Below are 25006 nucleotides of genomic sequence, written 5' to 3'. Positions count from 1 at the left end.
TTCTTTCAATTATTTTTTTTGCCAAGTGCTGGGAGGTACATGCGAAAAACACCCGCTTTGTTCTGAAAAAGCCACTTAATCCGCCACCAGAATACATGTATGGGCTAATAGATTTAATCCGGATCAGGCGACCAAAAGGACGACAGAGCAAAGAAAGAAAAACACAGCGGCAGTCCATACTTGAGATACAGAGTAATTAAAACACTTACGCACCATCAAGAGCTCTGGTGAGATCTTCAATGGCATCCGCCAAGCAGCTGAAAACAAAATTCAGAAGAACTTCACCAAATAATCATCAATAATTTCACGACAGGGAACGATACAAGTGTCGTAGAAATTAATATCCACATCTCAGCCTTCTGAAAATAAAAACTTATTGTATGCTACTTGATGACACAACTAAAGTTAAATGAGAAAATGTCGGAAATGCACAGTAGACCCAGTCATCAGCTGAAAGATATTTTTGGGTGGGAGTTTATCATCAAGCTTTCTGGCCTGCTATGTACATCGAACATTTTTCTCTTTATTACACAGTTTGTCCACAGAAAGGATGGAAAGAGAACAACAAATAATTTCATGTCCTTTTCAAAAATAAGAACAGCATCTTGTAAATATTTGACTGCACTTTAATTTAGGGATAGCTTTGGTGCAAAGAATATTCATAGATTTGAACACTGCTAGAGTATTTGAGATGCATTCAAAACACTTGGGTTTTGAATTAATATATTCAAAGTAGGAATTGCTGATTTAACAATTTGATTAAGAAGCAAATTTCCAATCAACAGGAACACAAATTTAGGAGCTAAAAAAAAATCACGAATGCTGAAAATCAGAAATAAAAGCAGAAAGTGCTGGAAATGCATAGCATGTTGGTCAGTGTCCGAGGAAGGGTTCTGCTCCAAAGGTTAACCCAACTTTTATAGATGGACCTGGCATGGATTTCTACCACTCTTGTTATGAAAAAGGTACATGGAGGTTATTCCAGGAGTGACTGTGGAATTTCAGCATGAGCTACTGGTTTGGATTTCAACTTAGTTCTGAAGAACCCGCCCATGCCTCGCATTTTCAGTCTGTTTAGACTTCCATCAGTAAAGAACTGCATTTAAAAAAAAACACTATGAATTTGCCAGGTCGGTATACCTTACCTAAAAGATTTGAAACCAGCTGCGGATTGGGGGCAACAGGATCTTGGAGGCCGAACACCGTGTAGCGACTGTGCTGAATCTGTCGTAGTGCGTCAAAGTTCCCGAGGAGAATGTCACAAAGCCACTGTGCATTCACGCACGGAATCCTCCACTCTTTTGCCTTCTCGTATTTCAACCCACAGGGTCTGCTCTCAAAACAAGCCACCGGGAAAGTAGAGTCAGTTCACTTTCGAAAGACAATAATGCACAAAAAGCACCAACGCTCGAGTTCTCAGTAATGGTTATTCCAGCTGTTTTAAAGATAGGCTCATGTAAAATTTTAAATACCATTATCATCAGGTTACTAACATGCTCCGTCAGACTGGCAGGGCACGGATTCTCTGTTCGCGGAGATTCTGATCAGATGTCAGCTGCTTAATGACTTTTTGGGGTGAGGCATTTTTCTAACTTTTTATTTTTGTTAAAAAGTGGGAAGGCAAGTCACGTTGGGCTGCCCACATCCTTCCAGTGGATATTTTTAAAATGGGTATGATAGTCCAGTAATATAACCACTGTACAAATTATCCAGAGACCACCATGACACTTTGAGAATTTGAATTTAGCTAAAATCCAGCCCGGCTGGTTTGGAAGGAGAATTCAAACAAGCTGTGGAAAAGGACTATCTAATCTAACCTATACCTGCAGAGGCTGAAATCTTGTCCCAAAGCAAGAGGTGCAAATTGAGGGACGGACAGCATAACCATTTCAGTTGGAGAAGGTTAAGGGGAGATTTAATAGAGGTGCTCAATATTATGAGGGGTTTAGATAGAGTAGATAGTGACGCACTGTTTCCAATGGCAGGAGGGTCAGTAACCAGAGGACACAGATTTAAGATAGTTGGCAAAAAAAAGCCGGGGGGGGATGAAGAGAATTTTTTTTTAAAAAACTCAGCGAGTTATTGTGATCTGGAATGCACTGCCTGAAAGGGTGGTAGAGGCAGATTCAATAGTAACTTTTAGAGAATAGGATATATACTTGAAAAGAAAAAATTTGCAGGGCTATGGGGAAAGGGCAGGGGAGTGGGACTAACTGGTAGCTTTTTCAGAGAGCCAGCATAGGCCCGATAGGCTGAATGGCCTCCTTCTGTGCTGTATTATCCTATAATTCTAAACTGGCACAATTCAATGGCTCAGGTTATTTTTTAAAAAAAAAACAGGACATGGGATTTGAAAATTACTGCCTATCTGCAACACAGTGATTTTCCCGCAGCCAACTGAGCTAGTTTAGCTCTGACGTTGTGTGGGAGCTTCTTAAAGAAAGAAATATATATCAGATTTCAAAATACACACACACACACACATCCCCTCTTTAACATTAATACCTACAGCAGGAACTGAAATTCTGATGCAATAGAGTGAGAGTCACAAAACTACAGAACATTGGATTTTTGAAATGAAATGAAAACAGTAACAAGACAAAAGATCAACAACCACTAAAACCTTGGGTCAGGTTCTTCACAACATTCCATCCTTCTTTGTATACATCTCTTGATGGGGAGATCTACTTAAGCAATTTTTAAACTATTGTTTATTTCCAGAATCTACTCAAAACAAAATTCCCTGCCAAGAGTTAATGAAGTTTAAATCCTTCCATTGAATTCTGAGTCGTCGGCACACAGCTACAGAACAACGGCTGGCTATAAAGTCATTCACAACAGTAGTTTTTTGGCTGTTTATACATTAACAAGACAGCAGCAGATGGTCTTGAACAGTTGGCGGTTTTGTTTGCGAGCAACCCACGGAAGACAGCAATTGGGATCCTTTATGCACAGAGATCTTCATTTTTTGAATGAGCGCGTACTCCTGGAGTAATATAAGCAATACAGGTAGAACACAAAAAAAACTCCACACAAAATCAGATGAGGCACTTTTCAGGTACAGCCCACATGTCCTTCCCTTACTGTGTCCTATCAGAATATGTCATTCATGTGTCACCTTATATTCCCCCCACTCTGTTACCAACAGCTGTGAACACATGCTGCTCCAACACGAGATATGTAACCTTCAGCGCAAACAGTGTTGAGGATCTATGGTTTCTTGTCAGCATCTGCTCTAAGCTCTGTAGTAGCTGAAGAGAAGTGTTTTCAATTGCCAGTTATTCTTGAAGCATCTGCCTTTTCCTGGCACACCCCAGTTTTTAAAACAGTCTGCAATTTCTTTCTAAGGCTCCAGGGACTCTAGGTGTATTTATACCACAAGTTTAATGTTAACTGTGAAGTAGGTCCCACTTCCAGGCGACAGTAAAGTTGCAGCATAGCTCTGCGGTTGGGTCCCGACCTGACTCTGGAAGGAAAAGGCTCGAGACCCATTGCAGCAGGCTGCCTCGCTCTGCTCATGTTCATGAGCCGAATCCTAATCTGCACCAAGTACCGTTCACCAATCACCCCTGTGCTCGCTGACCTACATTGGCTCCTGGTCTGGCAATGTCTCAAATTTAAAATTCTCATCAGTGTGTTCAAATCCCTCCGTGGCCTCATCCTTTCCCTATCGCTGTAAGCTCCTCCAGCCCTACAACCTTTTTAAGAACTCTGCGTTCCTCCAATTCTGGCATCCCTGATTTCCTTCGCCCCACCATCGGCAGCTGCGCTTACAGCTGTCTAGGCCCTAAGTTCTGGAATTCCCTCCCTAAACCTCTGCGCCTCTCTCACCTCCTTTAAGTCGCTCATTAAAACCCACTTCTTTGACCAAGCTTTTGGTCACCTGACCTAATATCACCATGTGTGACTCGGTGTCAAATTTGGCCTGATGACACTCCTGTGAAGCGGCTTGGGACATTTTACTACGTTAAAGGTTCTACATAAACACAAGTTGCTGCTGTTGATCATAAAGCTTGTGCACGAGGCTTCAGATGCATAAACAAAAAGATAAACAGACAGATATGGGAAGGAAGGACGGATGAGCGGAAAGAACGGAAGGACAGAAGGTGGATAGTTCTCCAACTGCCTTTTATAAGAGATATATCTTATAAAAGGCAGTATCCCAGGACGTTATGGGAGGTTAGGGAGGAAATTGCGGGTCCCCTAGCAGAGATATTTGAATCATCCACCGCTACAGGTGAGGTGCCTGAAGATTGGAGGGTAGCAAATGTTGTGCCTTTGTTTAAGAAGGGCGGCAGGGAAAAGCCTGGGAACTACAGACCAGTGAGCCTGACATCTGTAGTGGGTAAGTTGTTAGAGGGTATTCTGAGGGACAGGATCTACAGGCATTTGGAGAGGCAGGGACTGATTAGGAACAGTCAGCATGGTTTTGTGAGAGGAAAATCATGTCTCACGAATTTGATTGAGTTTTTTGAAGGGGTAACCAAGAAGATAGATGAGGGCTGTGCAGTAGACGTGGTCTACATGGACTTCAGCAAAGCATTTGACAAGGTACCACATGGTAGGTTGTTACATAAGGTTAAATCTCATGGGATCCAAGGTGAGGTAGCCAATTGGATACAAAATTGGCTTGACGACAGAAGACAGAGGGTGGTTGTAGAGGGTTGTTTTTCAAACTGGATGCCTGTGTCCAGCGGTGTGCCTCAGGGATCGGTGCTGGGTCCGCTGTTATTTGTTATTTATATTAATGATTTGGATGAGAATTTAGGAGGCATGGTTAGTAAGTTTGCAGATGACACCAAGATTGGTGGCATTGTGGACAGTGAAGGAGGTTATCTGGGATTGCAACGGGATCTTGATCAATTGGGCCAGTGGGCCGATGAATGGCAGATGGAGTTTAATTTAGATAAATGTGAGGTGATGCATTTTGGTAGATCGAATCGGGCCAGGACCTACTCCGTTAATGGTAGGGCGTTGGGGAGAGTTATAGAACAAAGAGATCTAGGAGTACAGATTCATAGCTCCTTGAAAGTGGAGTCACAGGTGGATAGGGTGGTGAAGAAGGCATTCGGCATGCTTGGTTTCATTGGTCAGAACATTGAATGCAGGAGTTGGGATGTCTTGTTGAAGTTGTACAGGGCATTGGTGAGGCCACACTTGGAGTACTGTGTACAGTTCTGGTCACCCTATTATAGAAAGGATATTATTAAACTAGAAAGAGTGCAGAAAAGATTTACTAGGATGCTACCGGGACTTGATGGTTTGACTTACAGGGAGAGGTTAGACAGACTGGGACTTTTTTCCCTGGAGAGTAGGAGGTTAAGGGGTGATCTTATAGAAGTCTATAAAATAATGAGGGGCATAGATAAGGTCGATAGTCAAAATCTTTTCCCAAAGGTAGGGGAGTCTATAACGAGGGGGCATAGATTTAAGGTGAGAGGGGAGAGATACAAAAGGGTCCAGAGGGGCAATTTTTTCACTCAAAGGGTGGTGAGTGTCTGGAACGAGCTGCCAGAGGCAGTAGTAGAGGCGGGTACAATTTTGTCTTTTAAAAAGCATTTGGACAGTTACATGGGTGAGATGGGTATAGAGGGATATGGGCCAAGTGCAGGCAATTGGGACTAGCTTAGTGGTATAAACTGGGCGACATGGACATGTTGGGCCGAAGGGCCTGTTTCCATGTTGTAACTTCTATGATTCTATGATATAGAAGCACAGTAATAAATCAATGTATAATTGTAAAGCTTGTGTTCTCTTCTACTATCCTGTTTTTTTTTTAAATTCTGTACATTAAGAATCAAGTGGTGCAGAGTACTCTGTTTCAGAACTGGGTAGAAACAATCAGGTGATCAGTGACTAAGGAATGAGTCCCATCATTAGAACAGCCCCATCCAGTACAACCAAAATAATGCTCAAAATTCAATTCTTTTTACCACCAATAAATGCTGCAACTTATGAACTGTACTACCAAAACAAGCTTCTCGCATACACAGTTTCTATAACTGATCAAAATCAAACACACACCGTCACCGCCGATCGCTCTCACCAAGTTCCAAAAACTGTAAGTAAGAGTTTTTGATTCTACCATTCTGACTGAAATGCACTCTGCTCCGTTAGCTCGATCTCTGCCATTTAAATCTATTGGCTCCCTGCTCTCTCTTCACCCACCCCTAAACTTTTGCAGCTTACAAACACTTGAGAGTCATGACAGACAGTCTCTGGAAAAAAAAGACAGGCAATGATGAAGACCCATAATAATACCAACAGCACCTTTGACTACCAATTATGCCACTTCAACAGGAATATTTGAAATTATCGCAAACTACTTTGTCATCACTCGTAAGATTATCAGGTCTTCAGGTAAGCAACTGAAACATTCATTCTAGGTGACCTCCATACTCTCAGTAAAAGGATTGTGCACGTGGATATAATTACTCACCTACATTTGAATGGAGTACTTGTCCAAACACATTACAAGCCAATGAAACGCTGTGACTAAAAAAAGTTCCCACTGTACCTGCTTGGTGGATAGCACATTGCAATTCATCTCGACAATACCAATATCTCATTTTTTTTTGAAGTGACAAACACTACCCTCTCTATTAATCTTGGCCATTTTAAATCAGGAATCAAGAACTTACTCTTTGCAGATGAGGACAGTATTGCTTCGGCAGAGGTAGCCTGTGTACTTGGCCCCTGCTAAATAGCCCATCAGTTTCAAGTCATCTCGATCGCTGTCCATAAATCCAGTGACGGAAATCATCTGCAAAGCCACAGAAGAAAAATTCAGTTTGTTTTTCCACACAGTTCCAACAAAGCAGGTATCATCGATGGGAATTGAAAAAAAAAGTTAAATATTCAGGAAACCATTTTTTCTCCTAGCTTACATCCAGCAGGTTTATGACTCAGGATCCTTCGGATTAACAGAGACAATAATCTCTCCTTGGTTATTTAAGAACAGCATTATGGAAGAGGCAAGGCAATTGAGGATTAACTCCTATCTGTTCCAGACAGTGGCAAACTCAGCTCCCAGTTGTGTGTTACAATATTATTCACTAGACCCGTTTTTTGCAGAACAAGTTGTTGCACGTTAGATTTATCCATCTGCAAACTGGAAAAATATTTAAAAATCAAAAAGTTATTGCACGGATCACTGGTGAGACCACGTTTGAAAGCTTTATGCAACTCAGTCACCCTATCTTCGGGTTTGAAGAGCAATTTTGGGGCGTGGGACTTTAAGCTTTTAACTGAAACACTCAATCAAAATGGAACATGCTCCGGATCTTTAAAATGCTGAGAGGAAGAGAGCGCTTACAGCTCACGTATGTCGTGGACCCATTTTAGATGTGGCTCTGCAACACGCGGAGGCTGTTAGTGCTCTAGAGCCTCCTGTTTTCACACCGCATGGCAGATTTTGGAGCACAGAGAGCAACAGGGAGCTATCTGTGAATGTGAAATTTCTTAATACAAGAACATAAGAAATAGGAGCAGGAGTAGGCCATATGGCCCCTCGAGCCTGCTCCGCCACAATTGATCATGGCTGATCTTCAACCTCAACTCCACTTTCCTGCCCGATCCCCATATCCGTTGATTCCCCTAGAGTACCAACATCTATCCATCTCAGTCTTGAATATACTCAACGACAGCCCTCTGGGGTAGAGAATTCCAAAGATTCACAACCCAATGAGTGAAGAAATTCTTCATCTCAGTATTAAATGGCTTACCCCTTACCCTGCGATTATGCCCTCTAGTTCTAGGCTCTCCAGCCATAGGAAACAACCTCTCAGCATCTACCCTGACAAGCCCCCTCAGAATTTTATATGTTTCAATGAGATCACCTCTCAATCTTCTAAACTCCAGAGAGTATGGTCTACTCAACCTCTCATAGCACAACCCTCTCATCCCAGGAATTAATCTAGTGAACCTTTGCTGTACCGCCTCTAAGGCGAGTATATCCTTCCTTAGATAAGGAGAACAAAACTGTACGCAGTACACCACGTAAGGTCTCACCAAAGCCCTGTACAAGTGTAGTAAGACTTCCTTACTCTTGTACTTCAAACCCCTTATGAAGGCCAACATACCATTTGCTTTCCTAATTGCCTGCTGTACCTGCACGCTAACTGTGTGCTTCTTGTACGAGGACACCCAAATCTTTCTGAACATTTAAGAGTTTCTCACCATTTAAAAAAATATTCTGTTCTTCCCATTCTTCCTACCAAAGTGAATAACCTCACATTTCCCCACATTATACTCCATCTGCCACCTTCTTGCCCACTCACTTAACCTGTCTATATCCCTTTGCAGATTCTTTGTGTCCTCCTCACAGCTTACTTTCCAACCTAGCCTTGTATAGTCAGCAAACTTGGATACATTACACTCGGTCCCTTCATCCAAGTCATTAATGTAAACAGCTGAGGCACCCCACTAGTTACAACCTGCCAACCTGAAAATGACCTGTTTATCCCTACTCTCTGTTTTCTGTCCGTTAACCAATTCTCTATCCACACCCCCAACCCTACGAGCCCTTACTTTGTGTAACAACCTTTCACGTGGCACCTTATCGAATGCCTTTTGATAATCCAAATATACTACATCCGCTGGTCTCCCTTTATCTAACCTGCTAGTTACATCCTCAAAAAACTCTAATAAATTTGTAAAACACGTATCGTGATTACAACTATAAAATTCCTGGCTGTGGGTCTTTGCAAGTGTTGAGTCTTGGGCTGGAAGGAGAGTGAGTTGTGCGGGGTGGGAAGATTGTGCATGTAGCAATGCAAAAACTAAAATTCTCATCCTTGTTTTCAAATCCCTCCATAGCCTCATCCCTCCCCATCTCTGTAACCTCCTCCAACCCTATATCACCACCCCGCCCCCCAATTGAGATCTCTGCGCTCGACCACTTCCGGCCTCTTGAGCATTACCGAATTTTTTCGCCCCACCATTGGCAGCCGTGCCTTCAGCTGTCTAGGTCCTAAACTCTGGATCTCTCCCCTCCTTTAAGACACTCTTTAAAAACCTACCTCTTTGATCAAGTTTTTGGTTGCCTCTAGTAATATCTCATGTGGCTCGGTGAACGCTCCTGTGAAGTGCCGTGGGACGTTTTACTGTGTTAAAGGTGCTATATAAATGCAAGTTGTTTTGCTGCACTATTGGCTTATATGGATGAACTCCGACGGGTCAGCCTGCCTGTGGCCCAGGAAAATGGCAACTAGCCAGAGGTGTTATTACCCCCCATCTTGCCAATGGCTTGGGGCTGCCATCAGAAGTAGCGCTGTAACTAAAAATTCAGCTTTAAGAGTATTGAGCGCAGAACTAGACACCATGACAATAACATCAATAAGCTTAAGCAACAGAGGAGGCTGAGGGGAGATTTAATTGAGGTATATAAAATTATGACAGGACTAGAGAGAGTGGAAAGGAAGGACCGATTTCCCTTAGCAGAGGGGTCAGTGACCAGGGAGCATAGATTTAAAGTAATCGTCGATGGATTAGAGGAGAGTTGGAGAAATTTTTTTACCCAGAGGATGGTGGGGATCTGGAACTCACTGCCTGAAAGGGTGGTAGAGGCAGAAACCCTCATCACATTTAAAAAGTACTTGGATGTGCACTTGGTGTGTCGTAACCTACAGGGCTACGGACCAAGAGCTGAAAAGTGGGATTAAGCTGGAGAGCTCTTTTTTGGTCGGCAGGGACACGATGGGTCGAATGGCCTCCTTCTGTGCTGTAACTTTCTATGAACATCAGAAAGGGCCTTTAATGTGTATAAAACAAAAAGAAACTGCAGATGCTGGAAATGCAAAGAAAATCAAAAAATGCAGGAAACACTTAGCAAATCCAGCAGCATCTGTGGAAATAACAGTGCAATCGAAGTTTCAGGTGTGGACTCTTCATCAAAACCCTTTGACAAAACATCAACACCCGTAATGTCAACTTCAAGCAGGAATGAAGTGAACGATCACGTAATCTGTTTTAAACCAACATAATCTGCCGCTGCCCGCTACCTTCCTAACTATAGTAGCAATTCTGGTGTGCAATTCTGATTATTTGACCTACTGAGCATTTGCAGTGGGAGCCTGCCGATTAAAACCCTTCCTCCGGGGACAACGATTCATCTAATTAAAAAAGGTGCACAGAAGGTTACAGCTAGAGTATTAATTATTGAAGCTTCACAATAGAGTTTGTGCTCGAAGGTCACCCCTAAACCAAACCTGAGCAACATTGACACTCCCAAAGAAGCCATTAATAGTCAACGAATTGATTGATTGATTAATTGAGAGATCATAAAAACTGGACGTGAAGCACAACCCTCCTCGGTTTAAACACAACCTCTGAACTCATAACAGCCATTACTTCAGCAAATTCAATTTTCCAGCTGCACTGTTTAAACAAGATTCCAGGCCCTGCTAGTTTCCTTGGCTTTTGTTTCAAGCTTTCCTAAGACAAAATATGGACTGAGGGAATTAAAAAAAAATTTCAAATGACTAAATCAATGCTGGCTATAGCTCCCATTGTGTTCCTACTCTATAATTTAATAGTGGTCATTTATCTCACATTAAATTGCCATCACATGATTTGAATAATGGTCGTTCCAACTGGTTAAGCCTCTAAAAGGGACAGCCTAATGCTAGCAATCTACAGAGAAACCAGATATAAATCAGGGTTCAAGAAGCAGGGTCAATACTAATAAATTTCACAGACAGATAGGAGGAAGAAATAAACCACTTTATAACCACTGTTTAAATAAAGTCAAAATCAACCAATTCACCGCCTTGGAGCGTTCAGCTTAACCCCCTCAAGTTACCACCGATGTAATGATTATTGTGAAGTTTTTACTGAAATGTTGCTCGAGCCTCATTTACATTAATTTCAGTTGATCCTAATTCAGTTCTTATTTTATATAATTATGTTAACATGTAAGGAAAACAAAATAGTTTCAAGTGAGAGGTGAAAATCAATTCCGCAGTAATAATTATTGAGCCCAAAGTGCAAAAGCTGCATTACAAAAAATTATTTGTACAGTCCTACATCTTATTTTCTTTTCAAATATTGCTTTTCATTAGACTCAAAAAAACTAAAATATACAAAAAACTTGTAATAGGTACTTAGATGTTGCTTTATGTGATTGAACAAGAAAACCACATCTTATATTATCTTATTGTTAGCCCCCTTCCTTCTATGGTTCTCAGCAACATGCTTTGAGTAAGACATTCATTAGACAGTTGAGTATACAGAACAGACTTTATTGTACAGCACAGGTGATCAGTCAATACAGTACTCGGGCAGCATTGAGTTCCTCGCTTTCCAGCTATCTGACTGAGACTTGCATCTGTGTCCCTTTCACACACAGGCTGATTACTCAAAATTGATTGTACTTCATATAGGCAGACCTTCATACGTCCAATTCTTTTTATCCTCCCTTATGATTAGTTGTCTCCAAGTTATTAAGGACACCATGTTTACTCCAAAGCATCCTGTATTCTTACTAATTGTAAGTACTATAGTTATACACTAATCAATCACTCATGGTCGATATCCGTTCTCGCCAGCACACCCTTCGATAAGAAACCACATCCCCCTTGTTTATGTTGCATCTTCTCCTTGTATTACCAGACAACCTGCTGGGCCATCAACCAGTTACAGTTACTATAGTACATTATGGTTCATTATTAACACTCAGCTCTCCAACATGTCCAACAATTATCCACTGTGAAAATTGTTTCAAAAGACCTGTTCTCAGAAACATCCAACCTATCAGTAAAACCACAGTTCCGGACGTCGATGGGAAGATGTTAACAAGAGCATTTAGTAACAAAATACAACCTCTTGATTACAAGTGCAGCCCAGTAGCTTACAATGCCAGAGCTGCATTTCCAATGAGCAAAGCCTAATTGAATCCCACCCTCAGGCTTTTCCAGGGGGAGCAAATCAATTTGTAATAGCATTTTATCCACAGGAAGGAGTGATGGGGTGCAGGGTTTAAATTACTAAAGATGTCCCAAGCAAGCCTCTCAATTAAGGAGCAACACTGATGGGACCCATGATAATGGCTAAAGGCTTATCTTTTAAGATGTGGAGATGCTGGTGATGGACTGGGGTGGACAAATGTAAGGACTTGCACAACACCAGGTTATAGTCCAACAGTTTTATTTCAAATCACAAGCTTTCGGAGCTTACTTCCTTCGTCAGGTGAGTGAAGGGTTCTGTTCACTCTGTACCCTTCACTCACCTGACGAAGGAGGTAAGCTCCGAAAGCTTGTGATTTAAAATAAAACTGTTGGACTATAACCTGGTGTTGTGCAAGTCCTTACATTTATCTTTTAAGACACTTTCTTCTGGTAAGGAAATTGGATGGAGACCAGAACAAAAAAAGTACAAAGTGCTTCAAATAGATTTAGGCCCACTGATTAAGAGGCATTTCAAGGTCAAAGTGCAGTGGAAGGCAGAAGGCTGCTGCATCGTTGTGAACTGCAATCACATCATTGCACAGTCACAGTGCCGTCACCAAGGGCTCGGCGGCAGGTGAACAGAATGGTCATAAGTAGGGTGATTTGAATTGATCACAATCACTTGAGAACTCTAGATAAGGAATACAGAGTTCAAAAACTTCAGTTCTGACGAAAGGTCTTCGACCTGAAACGTTAACTGTTTCTTTCTCCACAGATGTTGCCTCAAATGGTGAGCCTTTTCAGCATTTTCTGTTTTTATTACAGAGATTAATATTCTATTTATATTGGCATGGAGAATCTCAACCAATTGAAAGATTTGGCTCCCATTCCCCAGTAAACGTAGTGACTTTAGGAACATAAGAAATAGGAGGAGTAGTAGTCCATACGGCCCCTCGAGCCTGCTCTGATATTCAATAAGGTCATGGCTGATCTTCGACCTCAACTCCACTTTCCTGCCCGATCCCCATACCCCTTGATTCCCCTAGTGTCCAAAAATCTCTGTCTTGAATATACTCAACAACTCAGCATCCACAGCTCTTGGGGTAGAGAAGTCCAAAGATTCACAACCCTCAGTGAAAAAATTCCTCCTCATCTCAGTCTTCAATGGCTGACGCCTTATCTTGCAATTATGCCCTCTAGTTCTAGACTCTCCAGCCATGGGAAACAACCTCTCAGCATCTACCTTGTCAAGCCCCCTCAGAATTTTATATGGTTCAATGAGATCACCTCTCATTCTTCCAAACTCCAGACAGTATAGGCCCATTCTACACAATCTCTCCTCAGGACAACCCTCTCATCCCAGGAATCAGTCTGGTGAACCTTCGTTGCACCGCCTCTAAGGCAAGTATATCCTTCCTTAGATAAGTTTCTCCAGTACTTTTTTCTCTACTGATATTAATTACTTTAAGTTCCTCACTCATTTGCCCCTTGGTTCCCCACTATTTCCAATAGGCTTTTTGTGTCTTCTACTGTGAAGGTACTTTAAATTATTTAGCATACTTTCAGCAACATCATGGGAACATCATCAAATCCAGTTATAAATTTGAAACCCTCAAGATATCCCCGCTCCACGCCCCAATCTATTTTATACGTCGCACACTTGGGACACTTGGTGAAACTGCCCCACAATATTATGTGGCCAGTTTCAGTAATATGGGAAGATACCCAAATACCCAGGGCTGCACTCCCAACAAAACAACTTGCATTTATTTAGCGCCTTTATAGTAAAACGTCCCAAGGCGCTTCACAGGAGCGTAATCCGACAAAATTGGACTCCGAGCTAATAAGGAAATATTAGGACAGGTGACTAAAAGCTTGGTCAAAGAGGTAGGTTTTAAGAAGCGTCTTAAAAGGAGAAAAAGAAAGGAGAAAAGGAAAGAAAGAAAGAAAGGAGAAAAAGAAAGAAAGAAAGAAAGGAGAAAAAGAAAGAAAGAAAGAAAGGAGAAAAAGAAAGAAAGAAAGGAGAAAAAGAAAGAAAGGAGAAAAAGAAAAAGGAGAAGAAAGAAGAAAAAGAAAAAGGAGAAGAAAGAAAGGAAGGAAGGAAGCAAGCAAGCGAGCGAGTGAGGCTTAGGGAGGGAATTTGGGAGCTTGGGGCCTGGGTAGCTGAAGGCATGGCCGCCAACGCTGGAGTGATGAAAATCAGGAATGCGCAAGAGGCCAGAATTGGAGGAGCGCAGAGATCTCGGAGAGTTGTAGGGCTGGAGGACGAGTGATAGGGATGACAGAGATAGGGATGAGTGAGGCCATGTTACAAAGCCAGTGAAGAAATTTGAAACCCTCAGATACACCCCTCCCCAAACTATTTATTTTGCAGCTCACTTGGTGAAACCGCCCCACAATATTTGAAGGCTTGTTGCACTAATACGAGAGGATACCCCGAATACTCAGAGCTGCACTCCCAACAACATATAAATGAGACAATGTGTTAAGATCATTTATAGAAGGAAAGAAGGAATTGGAATTTACATAGCACTTCATCAAATCCTGAAGAACTTCACATGTTGCTATGTCGGCAACATTTATTCACAAGTACAAAGAATCATAGAAAATTTACAGCACAGAAGGAGGCCATTCAGCCCATCGTGTCCGCGTCGGCTGAGAAACGAGTCACCCAGCCTAATCCCACTTTCCCACATTTGGTCTGTAGCCCTGCAGGTTACGGCTCTTCAGGTGCACATCCAGGTATTTTTTTTAAATGAGTTGAGGGTTTCTGCCTCTACCACCCTCTCAGGCAGTGAGTTCCAGACCCCCACCACCCTCTGGGTGAAAAAATATTTCCTTAATTTCCACTCTAATCCTTCTACCAATCACTTTAAATCTATGCCCCCTGGTTATTGACCCCTCCACTAAGGGAAATAGGTCCTTCCTATCCACTCTATCTAGGCCCCTCATAATTTTGTACACCTCAATCAAATCACCCCTCAGCCTCCTCTGTTCCAAGAAAAACAACAGCAGCCTATCCAATCTGTCATCATAGCCAAAATTCTCAGTCCTGGCAACATCCTGATAAATCACCCTCTCTAGTGCAATTACATCCTTCCTGTAATGTGGTGACCAGAACTGTGTGCAGTACTCAAGCTGTGTCCTAAGTAGTGTTTTATACAGTTCCAGCATAACATCCCTGCTTTTATATTTTATGCCTTGGATAATAAAGGAAAGCATTCCATATGCCTTCTGAACCACCTTATCTACCTGTCCTGCTACCTTCAGGAATCTGTAGACATACACTCCAAGGTCCCTCACTTCCTCTATACCTCTCAGTACCCTCCTATTTATTGTGTATTCCCTTGCCTTGTTTGCTCTCCCCAAATGCATTGCCTCACACTTCTCTGGACTGAATTCCATTTGCCACTTTTCTACCCATCTGACCAGTCTATTGATATCTTCCTGCAGTCTACAGCTTTCCTCCTCACTATCAACCACATGGCCTATCTTTGTGTCATCTGCAAATTTCTCAATCATGCCCCCTATGTTTAAGTCCAAATCGGTAACGTATACCACAAAAAGCAAAGGACCTAGTACCGAGCCCTGCGGCACCCCACTGGAAAGAGTCTTCCAGTTGCAAAAACACCCGAGGACCATTACCTTTTGCTTCCTGCCACTAAGCCAAAGGCAAAAAAAAGACGAGTGGAGTCAGGAATAGTGGAACCAAAGAGCACGATAATTCCCTTTAACTAGTCTACGCCTTTGAGTCAGATGGTTGTGGGGTCAAGTCCCACACCAGAGACTTGAGCACATAATCTAGGCTGACATTTCAGTGCAGTACTGAGGGAGTGCTGCACTGTCTGAGGTGCCTTCTTTCGGACGAGACGTTAAACCGAGGCCCTGTCTGCCCCCTCAGGCGGAAGTAAAAGATTCCATGGCACTATTTCAAAGAAGAGCAGGGAAGGTATCCCCGGTGTCCTGGCCAAAAGTTATCCCTCAATCAACATTACTAAAACAGATTATCTGGTTATATCACATTGCTGTTTGTGGGACCTTGCTGTGTGCAAATTGGCTGCCACGTTTCTTACATTACAGCAGTGACTACACTCCAAAGGTACTTCATTGGCTGTAAAGCGGTTTGGGACGTCCTGAGATCATGAAAGGTGCTATATAAATGCAAGTTCTTTCTTTATGCCATAATGGCTAACCTCTCTCCAACATATCTAATGTTCGTTGTATTTTGTGTGTCTGACTTCAGGATCTGCCAGTTATTGTGTGTGGTGTGCGTGTGAACATGCACAAGAGATGGACATGCAACTAGATTTTTTTTTGTAAATTCATCTCATGTGGCATTGCTCACGGGTGAAATTTAAAATATGCCATTTTACATGAATAGTGTTCCTCCTCATCCACTGTAGAGGTAGATAAACATTTACCAGCCCACACACATACCATAGTCGTATAAATAAATCTGCACATGTAACTTGTAGTGGTTATATAAATATGGGTGTGGAGGTCTGTGGGTGCACGAGTCAGGGGCTTCAGAACAGGAAGGGAGTAAATTGAAATTGGGGAGGGGGGGGTGGGGGGCAGGGTGAAGGGATGAATTGATTCCTGTAAATAATGTGTATGATTTTGTCATTAACTTCATACCTGTGTAGATGGCTTTCAGTCCTTTGCTTCCATTCTCGAAGTTTCTCCTTAATTTTTAACTTATATCAAGTTACTCAGAAGGCTGATTGATTAGATTTTTTTTGGAATGTGCAATTCAGCTTTTCTCTGCAGCTTCCCTTGGACGACGGATTCCCTTTGTCAGAAAATGTCAGTCTAGCAGCGTCTGTCTGTAGCCAATGCAAAGCCTCTCTCATAATAAGAGCTCAGTTAGTTTGCTAATATTAGAGGCATAGGTCGATTCAGTTATAAATTCCAATCAGATGTCAGGGAGTGAGTCATGCAGCCCAAATCCTAGTCTCCTATACACAATGCCCCTCTTCTATGTCCTACTGACAGGCCCTTGGTGCAGTTGTTTCATCGGGAAAGCACTCCTGCTACTACTGGCTCGGCAGGAAGGTTTCTCCTTATAATTCTACGTGAAAATAATTACCTATCGCCGGCAGCCGCTGCTCAGGCCTCTGAAGAATCCTGAACCAGGCAGGCCCAACGCCTGCCCCACTCATCGCTGCCCAATTTCTGTGAAGGGATCTAAAATCAGGCGTTAGGCTCCATATATGTGTAAATGAGGGGCCTAACGTCTGATTTGGACGGCCATCAGGAACGCCCGAAAAAATGACCCAAGTCAATTCCGGGCCAGATGTTTTTCAGCCATCCTTGGAGCGTCGCGGGATGTTGGCGCTATCCAAGTGTTCTACTAAGTGTTCATCCTTGTTCTACCTCAGCGTTCTTTGGATTGGGTCAAATTTCATAAATACTAAAATCAGCTTGCTCACACCCTAAGGACACATTACCCTACAAAAGCTTCTAATTATTATATAGAGGTTATAAGCAGGAGTTTCTTCCTGGTTGATCTGGTAGAATGGCCCTCAAATAATTCAATGCTCAAGATTTCCATTTATATCTTCCACTTCCTCAGTGCACTGATGTGCCATTTAATATATATTTCGACGGCACCCTCAGCCTCAACTGCCTTCTGCATTGCTCTCCTGGTTAGTAAGTTAGTTAGCGCTCAACAGGTTAAAAAAATAATCAATTAATGAACATCCTCCTTTAAGGTTATGCACAATTCCTGTCACCCAGCTAGGCCCGTCTTCCAGTGGTTGGTTACTCACGTGCTGCGAGCAAGGTTTGCCACCCGGTGGGAAGGCTACTGGAAAATGTAGTCCTCTATGGGGCGGGATCATCTTCTTCTTCTTTAAAATGGTGTTCAGCCAATGAGCGGTGACACATCGCTTTCCTTCCCTCAAGGCCTAGCAACAAAAAAGGACAACTTGAAACCCTTGGAAAAAAATGGGAGGTGGTAGAAAATAATGGTTAAAAAACATAATTACATTGAAAATTTCCAACACAGGGCTTAGGAGACCATCAAATTTCCCATGTAGCACATAGTCCTGGATAACACTATTAAAGGACACAGTCAAAAAAAAAGGAATATTAAAATTCTGTGACTATTAAAAGTGTAAAACATTTGTGCTCCAACTGAGCTCAGTGACACTGCGCTGAAAACACAGAGATAGACACACATAGGTCTTAGTCCCAAAGTTCTCAGGAAGAGGCTGATAAATCTCTGGCAGATTGCCGTGGCCAGGACGATAAGATAGGTCGCTAGTACACGTGCACGAGGAACTCGGTCCCCACTCTCCTACCTGTAAACTCACCTTTGATGGTAGTGTAGAGAATGTCGCATTCCAAATCACCTCATTATTCCCTCTTGGATGAAGGAAAGTGCCTCGTGATAAGCAACCCCATAGCATATTATTTTTGGAGGAAGGGGAAGAGGAAATAAGGGAAAATAAGCCAAGAGAAACGAAAAACGTTATATTTAGCATCCTGCAGTAAACAGCTTGTGCGATCCATCTATGTTTGTACATAGTTAACTGCTGCACTGTATACTTTTCCCTCTTTACAACCCCATTACAATTTTGTACAGTCTACTCCTTCTAATTGCTAAATTCAAATTACCTAATTAAATTATTTTTCAGCACTAAATTCCGATTTCCTGGTGATGTTGTTCAATTCAAATTACTGGATAATTAATTTTATTTTGAAGTGCAAAATTAACTTTGAATCACCAGGAGTAAACTGTACTGGTATTCAATTTTTTTTTAAAGAACTTAAGAAATAGGAGCAGGAGTAGGCCATACAGCCCCTCGAGCCTGCTCCTCCATGGCTGATCTTCGACCTCAACTCCACTTTCTCACCCGATCCCCATATCCCTTGATTCCCCCAGAGTCCAAAATCTATCCATCTCAGCCTTGAATATATTCAATGACTCAGCATTCACAGCCCTCTGGGGTAGAGAATTCCAAAGATTCACAACCCTCAGTGAAGAAATTCCTCCTCACCTCAGTCTCGAATGGCCGACCCCTTATCCTGTGACTGTGCCCCCTAGTTCTAGACTCTCTAGCCAGGGAAAACCTCAGCGTCTACCATGTCAAGCCCCCTAATATAATCTTGTATATTTCATTGCGATCACCTCTCATTCTTCTAAACTCGAGAGAATAGGCCCATTTTTATTTTGAAAATGGAAAGTACATTTCACACTGAGTTAAAACTTCTCAGAGCACTGGCATGATCACTGTCTGACATACGCACAAGATAGCACAACTGGGGTGCGGGCACGAGTGACAAATTTGCCAAATTCCAAGTCATTTGCTTGGGACGGAACAAACTCATCACACGATGTCCAGTCTTCCACCGGACAGACTAGTGCACATACATCAGGTTGCGTGTTTCATCCGAGAAAGAAAATCGTGACAGCCCACTGAAGGACAAATAGCTGTAATCGCACTAGGCGGAAGCAACAGCAGTGATCCAAAGACAGGACTGGAATCGGAGGGGCTGTGACGAAAAAAGAAAAAAAAATTCCCGCGCAGTGCAGAACGATTGGGCTCAGCTGCTTCGAATTCTGAACAGAAGTCTTCTGCCATCGGAGCTGTCGTGATCAATTCCCTCAACAACATAGAACTAATGAGTTGCAGTCAACCTTCGGATGTGTTCTTTGGTCAGGTGCTTCCATTATAGCACTGAATGTCACCCACAAGGGAGCAACCAGAAAAGGTTAATTATATCCCAAAAAGGTTGTCCGTGTCCCAAAATAATGAGATCAGATGAAGCACAGCTGATAATAAATGGCCCTGTCTTTGGGATTCATACTTTTTATTATTGCACTTATAAGTAATCATGCTCAGCTTTTACATCTTCGTGCACACAATCCCCACTACCGTAGTACGTTAAAGGATTACATCGAACTTTACAGCACAGAAACAGGCCATTCAGGCCTCGATGCTGGTGTTTATGCTCCACACGAGCCTGCTCCCACCTTACTTCATCTAACCCTAGCAGCATATCTTTCTATTCCTTTCTCCCTCATGTACTTATCTAGCTTCCCCTTAAATGCATCTACACAAATTGCCTCAACCACTCCATTGTGGTAGCAAGCTCCACATTCTCACCACTCTCTGGGTAAAGAAGTTTCTCCTGAATTCCTTATTGGATTTATTCGCGACTATCTTGTATTTATGGCCCCTAGTTTCGGACTCCTCCATAAGTGGAAACTTCTACTCTACGTCTACCCTATCGAACCCTTTCATAATTTTAAAGGCCTCTATCAGTTCACCTCTCGGTCTTCTCTTTTCTTGAGAAAAAAAAAAGTCCCATCCTATTCAGTCTTCCAGATAGTTTATATCCTCTCAGTTCTGGTATCATCCTTGTAAATCTTTTTTGCACTTTCTCCAGGTGATTCTATATCTTTTTTATAATATGGAAACCAGAACTGTGTACAGTACTCCAAGTGTGGTCTAATCAAGGTGCTATATATGTTTAACATAACTTCTCTGCTTTTGAATTCTATTCCTCTCAAAATAAATCCGTGCTTTGTTTGCACTTTTGATAGCTTTGTTAACCTGTGTTGCTACTTTTAATAATTTGTGAATCAGCACCTCATGGTCTCTTTGCACCTCTACCCCATTTAAACACTTATTTTCCAAAGAATAGTGGCTTCCTTATTCCTCCTACCAAAATGCACCATTACAAACTTATCTATATTGAAATTAATTTGCCCTTCACATGCCTATTCTGCAAGTGTGTTAATGTCGTCTTGTATTTTGTCAGTTTTCCTCAGTATTAACTGTACCCCCACCCAACCGCAACCCCCCCCCACCTCCGAAATTTTGTGTCATTCGCAAATAAACACTTTGATAAATACAGCACAATAAGAACATCAGAAATAGGAGCAGGAGTAGGCCAATCGGCCCCTCGAGCCTGCTCCGCCATTCAATAAGATCATGGCTGATCTGATCCCAACCACAAATCTAAATTCATGTCCAATTTCCTGCCCGCTCCCCGTAACCCCTAATTCCCTTTACTTCTAGGAAACTGTCTATTTCTGTTTTAAATGTATTAAATGATGTAACTGATGATTGTATACTGATGGTTTTTGTTTTTAAAAAAAAACTCTGAAAAACCATTTAAAAACAGCGCTAAACACCAACTCCTAGAGGATAGTAGAGTAGTGGAGGATAGTGATAGACTTCAAGGAGGACAGAGACAGGCTGGTGGAATGGGTAGACACATGGCAGATGAAATTTAATGCAGAGAAGTGTGAAGTGATACATTTTGGCAGGAAGAATGAGAGGCAATATAAACTAACTGGTACAATTCTGAAGGGGGTGCAGGAACAGAAAGACCTGGCAGTATATGTGCACAAATCGTTGAAGGCAGGACAGGTTGAGAAAGCGGTTAAAAAAGCCATAAGGGATTCTGCGGCTATAAATAAGAGGCATAGAGTACAAAAGCAAGGAAGTTATGTTGAACCTTTATATAACACTGGTTCGGCCACAACTAGCCTTAGATAGGGTGCAGAAAAGATTTACTGGAATGGTTCCAGGGATGAGACTCTTCAGTTACGTGGGTAGGCTAGAGAAGCTGGGATTGTTCTCCTTAGAGCAGAGAAGGTTGAGAGGAGATTTGACAGAAGCGTTCAAAATCATGACAAGCTAGAGAAAGTAAATAAAGAGAAACTGTTCCCATTGGCGGAAGGGTCGAGAACCAGAGGACACAGATTTAAGGTTGCCTTTGGTTCTTTTGCCAATGACTTGAGGGAAAACTTTTTTACGCAGCGACTAGTTATGATTTAGAATGCACTGCCTGAAAGGGATGCAGATTCAATCATGACTTTCAAAAAGGTATTGGTTAAATATTTGAAGAGAAAAAATTTGCAGGGCTACGGGGAAAGAGCGGGGGAATGGGGCTAACTAGATTGCTCTTACAAAGAGCCGGCACAGGCTCGACGGAACGAATGTCCTCCTTCTGTTCTGTAACGATTCTATGTGCTGTTTAGAGTAACAGCACATACCTGCCAGTTGAGACAACTAGGTGTTAAACAGTAATAATAAATCATAGAATCATAGAAAGGTTACAGCATGAAAGGCGGCCATTCGGCCCATCGAGTCTGCGCTGGCTCTATGCAAAAGCATCCAGCTAGTTCCATTCCCCCGCAGCCTTGCGATTCTTTTCCTTTCAAGTACTCATCCAGTTCCCTTTTGAAGGCCATGATTGAATCTGCCTCCATCATCCCCTCGGGCAGTGCATTCCAGATCCTAAGCACTCGCTGTGTAAAAAAGATTTTCCTCATGTCACCTTTGATTCTTTTGCCAATCACCTTAAATCTATGTCCTCTGGTTCTTGATACTTCCACCAATGGGAACAGTTTCTCTCTACTGACTCTGTCTAGACCCTTCATGATTTTGAACACCTCTATCAGATCTCCTCACAACCGTCTCTGTTCCAAGAAGAACAACCCCAACTTCTCCAGTCTATCCATGTAACTAAAGTCACTCATCCCTGGAATCATTCTAGTAAATCTCTTCTGCACCCTCTCTAAGGCCTTCACATCTTTCTTAAAGTGCAGTGCCTAGAACTGGACACAATACACCAGTTGTGGCCAAACCAGTATTTTATAAAGGTTCATCATGACTTCCATACCTTTGTACTCTATGCCTCTATTTATAAAGCCAGGATCCTATATGCTCTTTAACCACTTTCTCAACCTGCCCTACCACCTTCAACGATTTGTGCACATATACTCCCAGATCTCTCTGTTCCTGTACCCCTTTTACAGTTGTGCCCTCTAGTTTATATTGCCTCTCCTCATTCTTCCTACCCAAACATATCACCTCGCATTTTTCTGCGTTAAATTTCATCTACCACGTGTCCGCCCATGACACCAGCCTGTCTATATCCTCTTGAAGTCTATCACTATCCTTCTCACTCTTTACAACCCTTCCAAGTTTTGTGCCGTCTGCAAATTTTGAAATTGTACCCTGCACACCCAAGTCCAAGTCATTAATATATATCAAGAGCAGTGGTCCCAGCACTAACCCCTGGGGAACACCACTGTACACCTCCCTCCAGTCCGAAAAACAACTGTTCACCAATACTCTGTTTCCTGTCCCTTAGCCAATTCTGTATCCATGTTGCTACTGCCATCTTTATTCCATGGGCAGCGATCTTGATGATGAGCCTATTGTTTGAAACACCTTTTGAAAGTCCAAATACACATCAACTGCATTGCCCTCATCTACCCTCTCTATTACCTCATCAAAAAACTCGATCAAGTTAGTTAAATACGATTTGCCTTTAACAAATCCGTGCTGGCTTTCCCTAAACAATCCACACTCTTCCAACTGACTGTTAATTCTACCTCTGATTGTCATTTCTAAAAGTTTCCGCACCACTGAGATTAAACTGATTGGCCTATAGTTGCTGGGTTTATCCTTACACCCTTTTTTGAACAAGGGTGTAACATTTGCAATTCTCCAGTCCTCTGGCACCACCCCTGTATCCAAGGATGTTTGGAAGATTATGGCCAGTACCTCCACAATTTCCACCCTTACTTCCCTCAGCAACCTAGGATGCACCTCATCCGGATTGGGTGAAATAAAAAGACAAATACTGCAGATGCTGGAAATCTGAAATAAAATCAGAAAATACTGAAAACGCTCAGCAGGTGAGGCAGAATCTTTAGAGAGAGGAAAGTTGGCTTAACGTTTCAGATCGATGACCTTTCGATAGCAATAACAAATACCTGCTGATCTGAATCGTCACCCAATAGCAATCTTATAATCCCCACGCAGTCGCAGCTCATTAATCTCCCTGCATTTCACACCTTGCACATTTACCTGCTGATGTTCATCAACACCAGCTGGTTAAGGAGCCAAGGACAATGCAGGAACATAATCCCCATACTTCTATACTCTGATGGGGGTGAAATTCAACTTCAGTGGGCAGCAGTTCAGCCCGCTTTTCCCTTTACAGTCAAGTCAATTGAAAAGAAAATGGGGGGGAGGGGTTTAATAACCGGCAGCCGATCCGCTACCACCTAGTTTGCACCCCCACCGAAGTTGAATTTCACCACTGTATTTTTCCAGCGCCCTCCTTTTTAGCTTCCCATCCTCTCCCCGCTACAACCTGCGATTCGCTCATCTATCAGTCACCTGTACAGTATCCCGCACTATGTCCTGCTCAGCCAACATCCAACCCTTGCTCATCACTCAGTCACCTGTACAGTATCCTGCACTATGTCCTGCTCAGCCAACATCCAACCCTTGCTCATCACTCAGTCACCTGTACAGTATCCTGCACTATGTCCTGCTCAGCCAACATCCAACCCTTGCTCATCACTCAGTCACCTGTACAGTATCCCGCACTATGTCCTGCTCAGCCAACATCCAACCATTGCTCATCACTCAGTCACCTGTACAGTATCCCGCACTATGTCCTGCTCAGCCAACATCCAACCCTTGCTCATCCTCTTCACTCCCTCGATGATTTCACCTCGCCTCGTCTTTGTGATCTCCACCAGTTCTTGCTGCACCGTTTGGCCCTCAGACTCTGGCTTTCTACGCACTTCATGCCCACTTCATCCCGCCATTGGTGACAGAGCCTACTGCCACCTCAGCCCCACTCCCTAAACCGCTTTCCTCCTTTTAAAAGCCCGCATGAACCCCATCTGTTTGACCGAGCATCACATTTGCTAACTGAGCTGGTGTGGGTTCATTTCTACTTTTTTCCCGCTGCAAAAGTGCCTTGGGACCTTTTTCTGCATTATGAGGGTGCTACGTAAACACAGTTGGTTGCTACTGCACATTAGACGTGCAAGGTGTGAACTACATGGGGATTAGAAGATTGGCATCACCTGATACCATTAGCACGTTGGCCAGGAATTTCCTCAGCGTCGTTCCCTCTCTGCTGCTGCAACTACGGCAGATGTGCAGTGCACCACAGTGTATGCGTGTACACAAGATTTCCACCACACTTTTTTTTCTTATTTGTTCATGGGATGTGGGCGGCGCTGGCAAGGCCAGCATTTATTGCCCATCCCTAATTGCCCTTAAGGTGGTGGTGAGCTGCCTTCTTCAACTGCTGCAGTCCGTGTGGTGAAGGTTCTCCCACAGTGCTGT

The 25006-nt window shown here is 42.7% G+C and overlaps 1 protein-coding gene across 1 annotated transcript in view; it reads right to left on the bottom strand.

Annotated features, from left to right (window-relative positions):
• paxip1 (PAX interacting (with transcription-activation domain) protein 1) overlaps window positions 1-25006 on the bottom strand; it is a 108478-nt gene that overhangs the window by 32790 nt on the left and 50682 nt on the right. Inside the window, exons 10-13 of the mRNA XM_068008282.1 lie at window positions 17657-17794; window positions 6642-6763; window positions 1146-1330; window positions 214-257 (exon numbers count right to left, since the gene is read on the bottom strand). Coding sequence (XP_067864383.1) covers window positions 214-257; window positions 1146-1330; window positions 6642-6763; window positions 17657-17794 — 489 coding nt within the window. The remainder of the gene's footprint in view (window positions 1-213; window positions 258-1145; window positions 1331-6641; window positions 6764-17656; window positions 17795-25006) is intronic.

The sequence above is a fragment of the Heptranchias perlo genome, chromosome 2 (genome assembly GCF_035084215.1).
Source record: "Heptranchias perlo isolate sHepPer1 chromosome 2, sHepPer1.hap1, whole genome shotgun sequence".
NCBI classification, from domain to species: Eukaryota; Metazoa; Chordata; class Chondrichthyes; order Hexanchiformes; family Hexanchidae; genus Heptranchias; species Heptranchias perlo.
This window is presented reverse-complemented; position numbering and strand designations above follow the sequence as displayed.